Raw genomic sequence first — 17037 nt, 5'->3', positions numbered from 1 at the left:
CCCCCGACTCCTTCAGCATGAATGCGTGCGTAAAAGGAAAGTTTACCGAAACCGGTTGGCTGGGCGGTACACACACACAAACACATCACACACACACACCACACACACACACACACTCTTACACGCATACAGGCCTACGGAACCGGTGTGGATTAACTTCAACTGGATAATGGATTAACGCATCAGAGATAAAAAAAAAAAAAAAAAACGCACAGCATACTATGAACTCCAGATGTCAATGTATTGGAAGAAAACACCCACCCACGACGAAATGACTCACATTTTAAAGTAGTTGAATAAGCGGGCGCCGGTGCGGACGGGGAGATTTTGCGTGGGTATTTGGGTTCTTCGGTACTTAAAGCTGATCCAGATCTGTTTTTTTATGGGGAAGGTAGACACTGACCTAGACCCGCCGTACGGACAGACAGCCGCTGCGAGAGTCGCTGGTGCCAGATATGGATAGCGCGCTGGATACCTTGGGACACTGGTGCGCATCTTCATAAAGTGCGACACTTCGAGGCTGGCGAGGCTGAAAACTTCACTTGTCCCGAGTCAAAGTTGCCGACAAAACTAATGAAGGGCAGGGAATATCGTTCTCTCTGAATCAACGAGCTAAAGTTAGAGAAGATAGTCGGAGAAAAGCCTCCAAAGTACTTTTACAAATCTTCAAAAGGAAGCTTTTCAGTGGAGAAGATGCGTCAAGAGGTCGCGGGGAGATTTCAGATGCTGCTGATGATTTGGCCGATACTTGTCGTTAGTTTCGGGACGGGCTTTCCCACTAGACACAAGAATGTTGCCCATAAGGTAAGTTTTCTTCATGCATTATGTGTGTTGGCTTTTTGAAGCTTAGCTAAGTTCAGCAGCAAGTTTAAAAAATGACCGTGACGCCTTATGATTACACCTGCGGCTGACAAAATGTGATTTCCTTATCAAAATTGTTAATGCCCTATTGAATCATTACTAACGTGTTAATTATTGCAAGGTCTATTTCTGTGTTCTTAGTTTTATATCCCATTCATTGCTTATTACCTTTATCAAAAAGAGCTATCCTATAATAATAATACTGAGAAGAATACTATACAAACATCACGGCAAAACTAAAAGTCCCTATATGGATATTATAGGAATATGTCTTAATGCCATAGGAAATAAAATAAAATAAAATGCAATAAAGTAGGATAAGGTCACTATTAACTCACTATTGAATACCACAGACACACTGTAAGTCCCTATTAGAGGAATATTATACTATTTTTTGTTATGGTATGTTTCCAACCTATATAACAAGTATGAAAATATTAAATCAAAGTTTCTTTATTTTTGTTGTACATAATTTTATAGGCTAATGGAAGCTAAAGTGGTGACTTTATTACACCATAGATAGAAAGTGTTGAACAAAATAGTATGTAAGTCACACAAAAGTCACTATTAATATTAATCAATCAATAAAATGAGGACAAAGGCCATGAGAGAGGGATTTCCTCAGGAGTGCAGCAGGCTAATCTCTGTTGTTCCTTTTCTCTCTCCATGTATAGTAAGGTAGCAGAGAAGCTTTGCCAACACTGGGCAGCACCAATAATAAATTCAAAGTCTCTACACACATCTCTACACACACCCTGTGTAGTGTGTAGTGTGTAGTGTGTCCAAGCGAGTGTTTGTGTTACACATGGACATATATGGATATCAAAGTCTGTGTGTTTGTGTGTGTGCGTGCGTGCGTGTGTGTGTGTGTGTGTGTGTGTGTGTCAGGGTTCAGTTTTTGCCTTTGAACTTTCCTTCTTGTGTGGCCTCCCATGGATGCCCTATTGGGTCTCTCTCCCATCATCTGTCTGATTGATGTCAAAGAAGAGAGAGAGGGAGAGAGAGAGAGGGAGGGAGAGAGAGAGAGAGGGAGAGAGAGAGAGAGAGAGAGAGAGAAGGGGGATGGTTAGCGAGCAGAAAAAGTTGCTGTGGCATTTATGATTGCTCGTTTCATCCTCCAAAAGGCTGCAGCTGGTGACTGTGCACCTCTGCCTGTGACCTGGCGGATGCTTGTCCAAAAGCGGTGGATGGAGAGGAGAGAGATTAGAGGAGGGAGAGAGGAGAAGGAGGAGGAGGATGAGGAGGGGGGGGGGGAAAGGGGCGGTGGGGCAGTACAGTACAGTAAAGCGGTGCACAGTAACGAGAGGCTTATGTAACCGGGGTAGGGCGAACCCTCCGAGTCTCTCACACTGGAGCCGGGGTCAAGGGTCACTCCTCTGATTGTTTACGTTGGCTCTTTTTTGTGTTAATGTGGAATTTCCTGTTTTTGGTCTTACCCTCATCTCTCGGGGAAGAGGAGGAGGAGGGGGGGGGGGGGTTGTGTTGAAGTGTGAGTGGCCTCTTTTCCAAATATCAGGACCTGTTTGCCCTGTTTGCCCTGTCTGTTTCGTACCATCCCATCCCGCCAACCCCCGCCTGCCACCCCCCACCCCCCCCCCACCCCCCACCTCCGCACCCTCACCCCGATTCCACCGAGCATGCATTTGTTTTCCCCTGTGTTTTTTTTTGTTTTTTTTCATTTGCAAAGGCGGCGATCAAAGAGGGCCCATAGTTTATTGTTCTTCTGTAATGGTTTGGAAACGGCCAAGTGCAGAGGCCTTTGATATCTGCGGTCACATAAATCAGGGCTGCCACACCGCCTGCCTTCCCAGCCCGCTCCCCTCCAACCCCACCGGACCCACCCCCCCCCCCCCCACCACCACCACCCCCACCACCCCCCTTCACCCATCCAGCCCCTGCCCCCATCCAGCGCCTCGACCTCCTCTCCCCATCCTGAATGTGTGTCACCATCAGCAGCAGCAGCAGCAGCAGCAGTGGCGGCGGCGGCGGCAGTAGCCCTAAATGGATCCAGTGTTTTCCAGTCAGTCGGGCCCTCTGAAAGGACAGGACACAAGGCTTTGTTTTACCGAAGGGGTGGGAAGTTGGAAGTGGATCTCTCAGTAGTGTTTGTCTGAAGAGAGAGAGAGAGAGGGAGAGAGAGAGAGAGAGAGAGAGAGAGAGAGCGCCAGTTTCCAGGCCAGGCCAAGGTCTCCCACTGCATCCATATAGTCGCCCCGTTAAACACACCACATGTCATCAGCCAATAGGCCTTTGATCAGGAGAGCCCCTCTGCCGAGAGGAGGAGAGGAGGAGAGGAGGAGAGGAGGAGAGCGGGATCAGAGAGAACGAGGGGGAGGAAGAAAGGAGGAGGAGAGTGATATACAGGGCGAAAAAATACAGGATCCAGATGTGTAACAAGACGAGATGAGGAGGGTGTGAAAGTATGTGGCCTCCCTCATGACTCCGGCCTGTTTCTGTGTGTCTGCGTGTGTTTGTGTGTGTGTGTGTGTGTGTGTGTGTGTGTGTGTGTGTGTGTGTGTGTAGGTGTTAGAGCATGTGTGTGCATGTGTGTGAGTGTTACAATGTGTATGTGAGTGGATATTGTCACTGCTGGTCAGATATGAGGAATGTAGGACAAATAGACGCATTGCATAGTGCAGAATGAGCTGTCCTGTCTCTCACTGAGTTTGTGTCTGATCCCCCCAGTTGTAATAATCTTCCCCTGAGTCCTTCCCTTTAGCCAAAGGCAGGAGGCACAGTAGCACTAGCGATGCACTGATGCGGCTAACAGGCCAATACCATGATAAAATGGAGTATTGTGCCGGAGAATTTCCCCAATAAAATCCTACACCAAGAGCCAGGTGCAAGATGTCAGAAATCAAAAGCAAAGTGACTTGATTTTCTACCTTTCTCGCGCACAAAATGATGTTAGATCGTCATTTATTACCACAGGCTTCAATCAACAGCCTAAGTCTGTATTGCTCAGTAAATGTAATGGATTAGATTGGAGGTATCGACAGTGAAAAACTGGTATCGGTGCATTCTTGCGCAGCACCTATAAGATCCAGGTCTTAAAAACCCCTGTACCAAGTTCAGTCAAAAACAATGGCATCCCATCTAAAAACATTCACCTTTAAAAAATGCCTGTATTATGGGACTTAAATGTCCTGGGTCTTGTAAAAGGAATTGTGCGTGTAATTATTGAGTTTAATATTTGAATTTACATTGGCTTTTCTGAAAAACTGCAGGGGCCTTTGCAACATTTTATGTGTTAACTTAGCAAACACAGGGATCGGTGAGAAGTCGTATAAAAAGTTATAGTGTCATGCTGGCTGAGTGTTATCATTGGACTGTTTATTGCAGTAATATTGCTATAATTTGTTAAATTATGGCCCTTGTCTGTTTGAATAGGATAATAAGAGTTAAAAGTGTGGGAATAGGTCAAACTTGCATTCATTGCAATATTTGGAATATTTGTTTGCAGTATTTGCAAGGAAAAGTTGATTTACAGGGCTGATTTTTCCTCAAAGGTTATCAATTTATGTCACTACTGCCAATTTACAGATTCCTGGGGAGGGGGCTGCCTCCTCCTCATCTACCGCTTATTGTGCTTGACAGGCTTCTCCTCTAAATAGGCATTATGTGTTCACATGGTTGGATTTGACCGACCAGATAACTTTTTTATGGGACAATCGCAGTCAGCCAGTGAAAAGTACGTTCTGTTCTACAGGCCATAACTATAATTCTTCAACCGTCTTGTCGTTAATCCAGATCTTTTTTCCCCTCTTTTGCCCTCCAACCGCCACTATTTCGCTCTGTGCAGACCACAAACTGGCACAGCTCCAATCCCAAAGTCCTGTCCCATTGTGTGTTTGGGCCATTTTGTTGTATTGAGGATACTGTACAGACTTGGGTGATTGGCAGACAAGGGGGTACTGGATGTTTTGGGGGGTCGAGGTTTGACTTGGACCAGTATCAGACATGAAATAGACACACGTCCTCCTATTAAACATGAAATAGACGTGTGCTCACTGGAGAATCACACCCCCAAATGTACTCCAGTTACATATATCTCTCCGACTCCTCACCATTATAATGTTAATCTCAGTGATGAACTTTTCCTCCTGCTGGTCTTCCTTCTGAGGACCTGAGAGAGACCTGCGAGGGGAAGCTAAGTGGTGGTGGTGGCGGCGGCGGCGGCACGGCAGGTTCAGACACACTCGGGCCGGCCCAGGGGTCCCACGCCTCCCAGGCCCTCTCATTAAAGCTAAAAGAGGATATTTCTGGCACAGGCCCCTCTTTGTCCAAGGCCTGGATGCCATGACTGTTGTGGGAAAAAAAAAAAAAAAAAGAATGAAACGAACGAGCGGGCCGGTTGGTCGCTTGGCTGGTTGGTTGGTTGCCTCAGTGGCTTTTTAGAATTGCTGACCAAGCTGTGAAATTGTAGATATTTTCAAGGTTTCTTCCTGGAAACAGAGCGCTAATTGTGTTCTAGAGGTGCTCATCAATCAGCCATTAAGCCAATTACAAAAATGACAAGACTTTATGTCACTTACCCTAAAGTAGCCACTGGCTTTAGGCTACCTAAAAGGATAATACCAGTGTTTTTTAAGTTTGTGCCAATTATCTAGGTTTTCCAACCTTCAGAAAGTTGCTCCCATTCATTTTGTGCAGTGTGAAAAACAACTTCCACAGACTTGAAAATTGCCCAAGCTACATGATCCATCACATTAAACATGAAGCCTTAATTTGGCTTTGTCAAAGTTTCTGTTTTATCATTATTTCATGGTGCCCAAGTTGAGTGTTTTCTTATCAATACGTTTTGTTTACTGTCAATCACCTGACACCCACAGGAAGAAATGGGTGTCTCCTCCAGCAAATAATCTCTCAAAACATGTCACCTTACAAACTCTATTGTCACGTCCATATCTTCTTATGTGGGGCGTGTTTGTTAGATGGGACTTTGTTAGCAGTTACTTTCAAGATAGGTTTGACACTGTTTTGTATTTTAAAAATGAAGAGTAAATGTAAAAAAAAATCTAACTTTATACAGCATACATTGCAAAATGACTGGGGGAAATGTAAACTAGGTGTAGACAGTATGGGCTATAACTCTAAATGACGGTGGTATTCTCCTTTGAATCATTCTAATAGTTTACTGTCTGTGGTCCAGATGGCCATTAATCATCGCTAATATGAGTGAGAGGAGGGTGATGTTAGCAATAAAGAAACAAAAAAACGTGAAATAATACTAAATACATTGTCTTACGTCTTCTGTTTTATTTTCCACCAGGCTCACGGCCAGCCACCTCAGAGCCCCGAGGCTCTGGAGCAGCAGAACCAGGTGCAGAGTCTGCTGCCCGAGCCCCACAGCCACCAGCGGAGGTGGTCCCACACCCAGCACCGCTCCGTGGGGGTCCTGCCACAGCCCGAGCCCGAGGAGGAGACCAAACCCTTCATCCTGGATCTCAAGAACTTCCCGGACCTGGCCAACGCTGACATGAACTCACAGAACCCCAACATACAGGTCAGTGGCGTGTGGGGAGTCACAGATTGTATTTGGGGTCATATTGGACAATGTGTAAGTAGAACCTCTATGATGGGTCTCACAGAACGAGTTCAGCTTGTTAGAGAGACACGTCAAGACGGAGATAAGGATATGTTATTTTTGATATTTTACATTCTTAATGGACTTGCCTGGTTGACTAAAGCCTTGTGATATGTAATATGCCATAAGTTAACAACCCTTTAAATGACAACGCGCTCATTTTGGTGCGTCTGGTGTAATTACACAGTAAAGAAATAGGTGGTAAATTATGGGTTAAATAGAAATCATTAGCGCAAAAGAAGCGCGGAACTGGGCAGTTGTTTTCTCTCTTCTTGTAATGATTTATTTTCTCACTGTGTAACAAAATCTAGCAGTCTCTCCTTCTAATCTTAGACAGCCAGCTGTGTCTTTTTTTGCTACTATTCAATTAAAGTGTAATAAAGGGAAAAAGGGGATCTGTAATCATAAGCGTTACCCATTAAGTCCTCATCATTTCCCTCTAGATTGGCCTAAGCGTCTTCAAAAAGTCGTTCTGTTTAACTTATCTCGGGGTAGTTTTCCTCCTCCTCCTCCTCTCTGGTCAGTGTAATCAGGATGTGGTTAGGCGGACATAATGATGCCCATGTCTACATCATGTAACTACAGTGACCCGGCTCTCACTGTCCCGGCGAAACCGAATTTTCTGCAGCACATACACCACACATACCATACATTAACTATAAGACTCTCTGCATCAAGGGAACAGCCATCTAGAACAAACGACAGCAATTTCCACACACTTTCTTAACTCTAATCCTTAAATTATTTTCACAACAGTTACAAAAAGATAGCGAAAATGCAGACAGGACGTTTCCTTGTTGCCTGGTCTTTACATCAGCTGAAGCGGGCCCTTGTAACTACTGCAGCATCTAGGATGAGTCATACTGAGGTAATGAGAGGTAGTTAACCAGAATAAACGCTCGCATTCTCTGCCTGAGACGAAAGCGAAGGAGCTGGGATCGTTTGGTCGTCTGAATGCTCATGCTCACGTCTGGCTGGCTGAGTTAGATCCAGGGAGCGGGTTTGGTTTTCTAAAATACTTTCTTTGAGGATTTGAGATGGTTGATTTCTTGTGATGAGTAACTGATACGGTAAAGCTGCACAAAGGATATCATCAATTATGTATGATGCTTCAGCCTGTTGATAAGCTGCGCTGCTTGTGCTGTGCTGATGACATCTCCAAGCAAAAGCAGAATTAACATAGTTATCCCAGTGATCTGTGACAGTTCAATAGATACTTGTTGAATATGAATACTTTTCTCATTGTAGGTCTTTCATTCACTGTAAATTAGGCGGTTTAGTCACAGTTTGGAGTCTTGGTTGATAGTTTATAACTTTAGGAAAGAGTTGTTCATGTTCACAAATACTGAAGCTGTCAAAGATCATATAGGCAAATTCTGTTTGAAGACGGATTTGTACTTTAAATTCACTGAGATCTCCCTCTCTGATCATGCAGGTAACCATTGAGGTGGTGGACGACCCTCAGATGGAGGTAGAGATGGACCTGGCCAAGGAAAAAGACTGGCTACCCTCCTCTTCCTCCTCCCCCTCTTCCACAGTAGACTGGCTGGGAGGGAAGAAGCTTTTCTGGCCCCTGTTCTGGGGCTACACCGACGCCGATTCCAGCGAGGACAGCACCGGCCGCTCAGGCTTGGAGGAAACCGGCGAGGAAGAGGAGGAGGAAGATTACTCCCTGGATTACGGCAGCGAGGAGCCCCTCCCCAGCGGGGTGGGCGGGTACTGGGATAGTCGCTGGAACGAGGGCTGGGACCCGATGCAGAGCTACTACGGTGAGGTTTGCCAAGTGGTACACTCACTGTCTGCCAGTGCAGCCACATAAGCACAATCCCTCTCGATTTTCACTTTTCAGCGTTAGATTCGGCTTCACAATGTAGCAACACAAGAAACTGATTACAACTGAGCACTTAACCAAAATGAATCAAATCTTTTCCACTTATGTAAGGAAGAAAAAAGGTAACACGTGAAGTTGCGGGAATACAGCCATTGACTTTCACATATCAAAAGAGAGATAGCGGGAACAGGAATGTCTTTAGGAAGAGAGAGAGAGAGAGAGAGAGAAAGAAAGAAAGAGAGAGAGACAGACTACAGTAGACCGTCCTGGCAGCCGGAGCGGACCAGGCGATGCCAGGAGGAGAGGCAGCATGAGCACTCGACCATCAGGGCATTGTGGGCTTCAGGCATTTTGAAGTCGACACTGGTCGTGCTGGTCGCAGAGGCCCGCCTTTTGAAGATGGGTCCGATGCGCTCGCTAATGGCAGCGTGAGGCCGGCACTGTTCCCTGGGACAAAACAGCCCTCTGCTTGTGGACAATTAGAGGGCAGATTGGGAACACAGAATGACAGGGGCCATTCGGCTGGCCCTTTCATCCTTCCGCGGGACCCCGTGGGCCCCCCCGGACCCTGGCGGCCCTCGCTGCCCTCCGCGGCTCGGCCTTTTGAGCCAGTTCAAGAATTTCGGGGGTCTTTCAGGGCTCTGCATAACATTTACGGCTTTGTTGCTTTTTTTTTTTTGTTTCTCTTAATTCTGCTCTCCTCTGATGGGAAAAAGAGCGGTGTGCCTCAACATGCACAGACTTTATTCAGTGGTAAAGATAGTAAATAAGGAGACAGAGATAGAGAGAGAGAGAGGGAGAGAGAGATGAGAGGGAGAGAGAAAATTATGAAAGTTATTATTGTATAAAAACACAGTTACTTCCGCTAATGGAGTTGGATGGATGTTTCCACCCCATTCCCCATTGTTTGTTTGTTTGTCTGTTAGCAGGATAACTCCAAAAGTTATGAACAGATTTGGACGAAACTTTGTGGAAAGTTTGGTCATGGGCCAAGGAAGATCTGATTAACTTTTCGCACCAATTGGCCAAACAGGGGCGTTGCAGTGGGCGTGGCTTCTCACTAAAAGGCATATAACTTCTGAACAGATTCACATAACACCATCAAACTTTGTGGCTTATCAGCAGACATACGAACCATCCATTATTGGCCCAATCAAACAACATGGGGGCACTGGGGAGCTCATTTCCGGTCCAGTGGTAGAAGGGCAGCCCTAATGGAAACTGAAGAAATATAGAGCTGATTGGCCATGTGGTGTTGCAATAATCAGCTAAAATGCTTAAAAAGTGGCTAGAATTTCAACAGGGATAATCTCATGTCCCATTTCAGGTCCAGTCATGAAAATGTGTGCATCTGCTGATGTGAAACAAGTTGGTAATAGGGCATGGAAGAAATTAAATTAAATTATGAACTGGCATATCTTGACATTTGCATAGCGTTGGCGGAAGTATGCGCTCTACTGAGTGCCATCTCGTTTTAGCTGTGTAACCTTTCCCTTATCCATCTACTCGTATAAACCTTGTCTGTGTAAGTGATGTGCATGTAGACTTACCAGAAAGGGCAACAATGCCTGTTAAGTGGTCAGATCTAAAGGTTTGGTGAACATAAATCAAGGATGTCTGCCTTAGCTTCGCCTGTAATTAAGACTCTCCTGAGACCCTGTTCCCATGTGGCCACATGGCGAGTTGGCAGCGCCCACAAAGGCAAATCGGGTGCCCGCTACACCCAAGCTGGTATTTCTGCACCCACCTCGCCTGTAATCGAGAACGACTTGTTTTCAGTGTCATTAACACCACGAGGAAACTTGGTGCGCAGGCGGATCAACCCACCCCAGCACAGGCTCTTTCTCTCTAATTTGACTGAAGCCTACTTCAAAAGAACATGGGTTTGCATGGGAAAGGTTAGACCAGGAGAAAATTTCCGTCCATATTGACTGAGACAGACGAGAAATTTGGAAAGCTGATTCTGGATTAGGATGCTGATGCTACTCGCACAATCAGTTATTTCAACAGAGAACTTTGACAGACAGAGAAGTTTGTTTTCTGGATTTGCAAAGGTCATTCCCCTTGTGCTCATAATCTTGATCAAGCCTTTGAAGCTGTTTTCTCATATTAGCTTGTTAAATGCATGTAGTGATTGAGCCAAATGTTGATCTGTGACCGCAACCATATGCAGTGCTCCTCGAAAATGTAACACCCTTTCACTTTCTTTCTCCCTCTCTTTCTAATAATCTCTAATAATTTGCAGTATATAAACCTTGCATTAGCCTAAACATTTGTTGAATTTTCCCAGGATTGCAAAGCTTCCCTATAGTCCAAGGCCAAAATGAAATGTAACAAAAGTAGCTCGGGCTGAGTTAGTGTCACTGACTCTGTTTTGTTTTTCCTCCCACAGAGAAGGAGACAGACGAGTGGACTGCCTGGTCTCCCTGCTCAGTGACCTGTGGACACGGTGAGAAGAAGAGGACCAAGTCCTGTGGCTACTCCTGCACTCTGACAGAGGCCTCCAGGTGCGACCTGGAGCCTTGTCCTGGTGAGCTCACACATATTCTTCTTTCCTTCCAAGGCATAGATGCAGTCTTCATTGGTCCAAATGTTGGTCTGTAATGTGCGTTCTTTTGTTCCAGTTTATTAGAACCTTTTTTTCCATTGTGTTGGATGATTGCCGAAATATTATTACTCCAGGGCCACGGCAGTAGAGGTTCCTATAAAGATGTTTACTATGGCTGTTATTTGTGTAAAATAGGGTCTTTAATTTATATTTGATGTGCCTCTTTCTCTTTTTGTAGATGATGTCAACACTGTGGTGGAGCCTTTCCCCTTCGAAATGGAGAATGGCACAGAGCCATTTGGGACAGGTCAGTTGAATGTGTTTTGTGTTTACCTAGGACATGAGTGGGAGACTTCCAGTTAAAAAGAGTTGAAAAGGTTTATGAACCTCGCTAGAGTGGAAGTGGAGCCTCTGAACCTCTCTACCAGTACCCAAAAGAAAGCCAACACTGTGGTCAGGCTCTACCGTTTGCCCTGAAATATCAGACAAAGTGTTAAATACAGAAGGCCAGACGTTGGACAGTTTAGGCCAAAGAGAGTAGAGCCCACACACTAGGAACTCCATTCATACACCTTTATTAGACAATAATCTGAGGTATAACTGGAGTTCCTAATGTGCGGGCTGTACTCTGTTTATCTGCTGCTGTTTGAAATAGCCCAGCATCTTTTTGATGTGCGTATAACTGCTACTTATCCGGAGATTAGGGCAAAGTCAGGACATATGCCCCAAATAAGCAGGAAATATTCTACATCGGTCACACAATGGGTCCACATTCAGACACATTTTAGAGAGCTTGACCTTAGAGAGATGAAGATGATGCAACACCTTAAACTGTATTAGACCATGCTTGGTGTGTATAGATGCTGAGTGCACGTGCACCTTCTTCTGCAAATCTGTCTGTTGCTCCTCTGTAATTTCAATGCCCAAATCCAAACTGTCTTCACATAATCCAGAGAAGTATCAAGTAAGTCAGAGATAGTCGTAGGTATGATATCACCCCTTTGGATGACGGATTATAAGAAAGTAAAGATTCCATTGATATGCTGCCAGGTACACAAGGGAATGTAAATGTATTGGATCTAACATAGTTTTGAAAATGTACTTTTGAACTGGCTTGCTTGGTAGCATGGCTGTCCATCATGATGCCAGACACAGGACTTATGGCCTCTAGACTGCCTCTAGATTTATTGCCAAGAGAGAGTTGTTGTGACTAGTAATGCTAAAAACATGGTGTTACTGTGCTCTTTCCAACAGATGTGGACAGCTGTGAGAAGTGGCTGAACTGTAAGAGTGAGTTCCTCCAGAGGTACCTCCACCAGGTCTTGGCGGAGCTGCCCAGCTGCCCCTGCTCCTACCCCTCTGAAGTGGCGTACACGGTGGTCAGCGTTTTCGATGAGAATCACGACCGGCCGTTCCGCTGGCGCGATGCCAGTGGCCCCAAGGAGCGTCTGGACATCTACAAGCCATCAGCGCGCACCTGCATCCGCTCAGCGCTTTCTGGCGACTCGTCTACGCTGGCGGCGCAGCACTGTTGTTATGACGACCGCGGACGGCTGATCACGCGGGGGAAGGGCGCAGGCACGCCTAACCTGATCAGCACCGATTTCTCACCTGAGCTGCACTTCAAAGTGGACGTGCTGCCTTGGATCCTGTGCAAGGGAGACTGGAGCCGCTTCCATGCGGTGCGGCCGCCCAACAATGGGCTGAGCTGCCCAGAAAACCCCCATGAAGACGTGTTCATGAATGAACTAGAAGAGGCCAGGGAGTACTGAGGGACCACAGCCAAAACTACCACTTCACCCAGAGAGTCAGTGGGCCCAATCCTAACTTGAGAGGGGACTGCCTACCTTTAAAAAAATCTACATCTATATGTCTAAACCATGCATCGGCCATTGACCGTGCATTGAAGACTCAGAGGTAATGCACAGATGCGATTGGGAGTTTTGGGGGGTTTTCAGGCTGATGCTGAAGTGTGGCTGTCTCAAGTTAGGATTTGGCACAGTGTCCTGATATCAGGCTCAACTGAACTGAACTGAATTACATGAATGGAAAAAAAGATGCAGTATTCTCCTAATGCTTGCCAACCTGTTACACATCTGGCATGACATCAAGCTCTCTCTTTGTTTTTTTATTCAGTACACACTCCTGTGTGCGTGTAAGCATGATGTCTACCTGCTGGCTTTTTTTGGTGGTGTCCCGGAGCTCTTGTGATTGACAATAGCAACATATGGTAAACATCTTGATCATGCTTCTTATAGATTTTACATTAGGAAATGTATGATTATGGGCAGGTTATACTGATGAGAGAAAGGAATGCATGGGCAGAGTCCAATAAATGAAAACTCCTAACTATGCTGCTAACAATAAATGAACATATTTCAGGTTTGAAAGGTACTAAGGGGGATATTTTGGTAAAACAAGCCTACAGTGTGAAGGGAGGACATCACTAGACCCAAATGAATGAGAAAAATAGGTTACATTTTCTCAAAAGGTCCCACATCTAAGCACAGTATGTGCATTTCAATCTATTGGGACACTAGACTCCTATTAGTAATATTAAAAGATTGATAGAAATATTAAAGAAATAGTTGGAAATCTTAACCAGAGCAAGCAATCAGTAAGCTAAAGGGATTTCAAACCCATTGATGAGCTTGCTGGTGAGAATTATGAACGTATCATTTAGGGAGTAATTGCACAGGAACAGCACATTTGATTTCAAATGCTTTGCCACACAGATCGACTCCATGTGTTTCCTCACATTTTGACAGCCATGAAAAGATATGATCTGGGTCGCAAAGAGTTAAAAATCAGACTGTTGCCGCCTGTGTAAATCCAGCCACCCAAGTATCTACAGCGTAAATGTAGGCAAAAAGTGTTCTCAAGTGAGCAGGTTGTTCTCATAGATGTGTCTCTACAATGTTCTCAGGGGGACTAACTGACCATGATAAAATTTTGTCCATTTACCTCGACCGCGGAGCACTATTGGACCTTGTACGAAGTGCACATGTATTCGGGTAGAGATTAGTAGAAGGGTATCGAATGTGTAATCCAGATTGATGAACAGATTATGCTTTTTGTGCAGTTTTTTTGGAAAGCAGTTGGAACCGTTATCACTGAATAGCTGTTGTCATTTTGGTGCATTGTGTTTGGAAAAAAGGTGTCATTGCTATTGAGGCTGTTGGCTTGAAGTCTTTGGGTTTATGTACGGAACTTGAATGGATAGAAAGGACATTTCTACTCAAATAAACAGTTGAGTTTAGTTGGTACTCTTATGATGGCTGACATAGAATATTTGATAATGTCAGTGTGGACATATGTGGTCATTCCACATATGAAGATGAAACCTCATTCCTGTGACAATTTAGCAAACATTCAATGGCAGTAATGTTATACTTAAAAGTACCATGATACTCCAGGAATTGCCCTTTCTATCCATTCTAATTCTATGGGTTTTCGCTCCAAACCTCTTTCAGGAATACTATTTCCAGATGTATACATGTGAACACGCATTTACATTTTGGAATCACAGATTTTAAAGGAAGGCACTTTATTTAAGGTATATATACAAAAGATATATATGAATATCAAATGTACTCATGTTTGCCATTTGTTGATGATAGTGTTATCGTGAAGGGAAAAGATAACTCGCCAGAAATGCTGCATTGTTCTATGAAAGTGCATATATCAAGTGTTCTGTTAAGAAAAGCATGATCTTTTTGTGATTTCTGAACCTAGTATTACATATATGGTCTTGTACAGTATTTATTTGTCTGTTCTTTTTTTTTTAAAGTTTGCTGAAGCTTTGAAATGACTCTATACTCAACATGGTGCACTAATCGGACTGAGAAATGCAGGCGCTCGACGTCAAAAGGGAAACCACTTGCCTCACATCACTTCATACAGCAACATCAAGTGTCTGTATTTCATTCTACGTTGTACTTCAGTGCTCTATGAATATGTTGTTGCAATTATGATGAAGAAATATATAAAGACTTTGCATTCATCGCCTGGCTCATTTGGGGTTTTTCACATTATATTGAGATGCTATATGAGATAAGTTCTTCTATCATTCTACTTTTAGTGTAAAAAACAGTGAGTGCAGCCTGACACATCACCAACAAAGCTTCTGGTGCTCAACTAAATACTTTTAAATTCTGGTCCTTGTAGTTTGTATAATAAACTCAAGACTTTCAAATCTCAGGCAGAAGTGCTACTTCACAATGAAAGGTTGTCCCAAGTGAATCATACTTTCCTATCTCCGCATATGTTAAAACCAATGTAAAAATTTAGGCTTTAAAGTTAGAGTTAGGTGAATACTGTATATTGAGCCTTTCATAAGGAGTTGGTTATTTCACTATGCTACACTGAGTATTAATATTACGCCTTGGCAGCTTTGCATGTCGGCGGCCCCAGATGGCAGCGAGCAGTAACTGTTTGAAAAATTTGAACTTCAATACCCAGAAATCATGTGATTTGATGTTGGTGAACAGCACACAGCACGCTCATGTTTACCAACCTGACCGGTCTGTGTCTGTGATCAATGTATCAAAGGGACAAGAGCGGCACAAGATCTAACGTCGGCGAGTCCTGCTTTCTCTGGGCGGAGTGCTGCTCACCGCTGTTTAGGAGACAGTATGGATTTCACTCTTATGTTTCAATTTGTCACTTTAGGTGGAGAAATGTCCATACCTGAAACCAGAATTTAATTTGAGCAAATAGGGTGAATGTGTGTGGTCTCAATTTCCCTATTTGGATTTAGGCTGATAAGATGGGTGTATTTTCACAGAAAAGTCGTGCTTAATGCAGCTTTAAAGTACATAAAAAATTCAACTTGTTCCTCATCTGTTGCAGCTTACAGTTTTACAGCCCCAGCATGAAGTAGACATGAAGAAGTTTTTTTGAATAGTACAACTGTAGCATTGTAGATCATGCATTTATCTTGCATTAGTTCTACAGCAGATTTTTTTTTTTTTTAAATACTGCAAAGTAGACCTAAATAAGCATATACTGTAACACAAAAATCATGTCTCTGAAATTACTTATTGCCAGACCAGTAATTATATTTTTTAGTGACTGAAAGACAAAAATTTGTTTTTCCAAACCTCTCCTTACAGAGGTTAAGTTACAGTGCAGCCATCACAGCACTGCAGCAAACATCAGTGAAAAGTGCAGTCAAATGTGTGATTCCTTGTTTGGAGCTACAGGCTCGATCTAAAGAGAGCGGACAGGAGATACTGCAGCCTCACTGATGGTCCCAGCCAAGGAACTCACTACTCTTGTATGACCTTATTTTGTCTCTCACTGTGCTTACCCAGGACCATCCAGAAACAATCCACTGATCATACAATGCTAGAGACCCTCAGCACTTGTCAAGCAATCTGGTTTCACTTCCAAACACCTCCAAAATGCCTGAAACTTCCTCCATGTCAGGACATAGCAAGTGGGAGTTTTATTTTACATGTTGTTTATTCCCTCGCAAAGAAGTGCCGTCTCCGTCATCCACGATGGAAACAAACAAAGTCAGACCATCAAAGGGAGGTTCCTGTATTAATCTTATAGAGTGGTGAATGTCCTGCGCACACAGCAGGGCTGGTGGAAGCTGGAATGCTAAATTGTCTAATAATCCGTGATGAAAAGGTTGTTTTTTGTGTGTGTTAGTGTGAGCCTTGACGAGAAGTAATGGGTACGGGACTGTAATTTTTTATCTAAATTACCTTTTCCACCTTCAAAACATCCGGAGCCCAGTGATGACAGGATTCAATTAGGCATCACGGCCCAGCTCCCCTGACAGTACATGGAAGAAGTATGCGCAATCACTGTTGGGTTATTGTAACACCCTATGAATCAACGGCATCAAACGTTTCCTTAATTTACCCTGTCTTACCGACTGTGTGTTTTCAATCCGACGTCAGTTTCTTTTTATAAATTGAGCTCATGTCTGAGGGTCAGAAGCCACACCAGCGTTATCTATCAGACATCTCAAGGTTCCAGGCCAGCTTTTTTAAAACCACGTGTCAGTATGAGTATGATTCATGAGACTAAATTTATCATTTGTGTCCAAACTACAAAAGTTGGAGGGCTGCGGGTGTTGGCGATAAGTTCCTTTGAATTCAGCTTCCAGCGAAGTGAAGCTAAACTACATGGTGTATCAAAATAATGCAGAAGGGTTTCCACTCAGCTCAGCCAATCAGACAAAATGGCCCCTGCGCA

At 44.2% G+C, this 17037-nt stretch overlaps 1 protein-coding gene across 1 annotated transcript; it reads left to right on the top strand.

Moving 5' to 3' along the window:
* The first annotated feature begins 325 nt into the window (after positions 1 to 325).
* On the top strand, positions 326 to 14831 carry ism2b (isthmin 2b). The gene is made up of 6 exons (XM_071924912.2): positions 326 to 804; positions 6134 to 6367; positions 7884 to 8217; positions 10672 to 10809; positions 11066 to 11134; positions 12082 to 14831. Exons 1-6 carry the CDS (start codon positions 694 to 696, stop codon positions 12597 to 12599), a joined length of 1404 nt encoding a protein of 467 aa, XP_071781013.1. The 5' UTR covers positions 326 to 693; the 3' UTR covers positions 12600 to 14831.
* The last annotated feature ends 2206 nt before the right edge of the window (positions 14832 to 17037 follow it).

The sequence above is a fragment of the Centroberyx gerrardi genome, chromosome 18 (assembly GCF_048128805.1).
Source record: "Centroberyx gerrardi isolate f3 chromosome 18, fCenGer3.hap1.cur.20231027, whole genome shotgun sequence".
NCBI lineage: Eukaryota > Metazoa > Chordata > Actinopteri > Beryciformes > Berycidae > Centroberyx > Centroberyx gerrardi.
Note: the sequence above shows the minus strand (reverse complement) of the source record. Positions and strands in the feature narration are given on the sequence as shown.

What these genes read in the sequence shown, in the direction of transcription:
- ism2b (XM_071924912.2), top strand. Translation starts at nt 694, where the DNA reads ATGCGTCAAGAGGTCGCGGGGAGATTTCAGATGCTGCTGATGATTTGG. An exon ending in CACAGAACCCCAACATACAG is followed by an intron (nt 6,368 to 7,883) that starts GTCAGTGGCGTG and finishes CTGATCATGCAG; the next exon opens with GTAACCATTGAGGTGGTGGA. An exon ending in CACAGAGCCATTTGGGACAG is followed by an intron (nt 11,135 to 12,081) that starts GTCAGTTGAATG and finishes TCTTTCCAACAG; the next exon opens with ATGTGGACAGCTGTGAGAAG.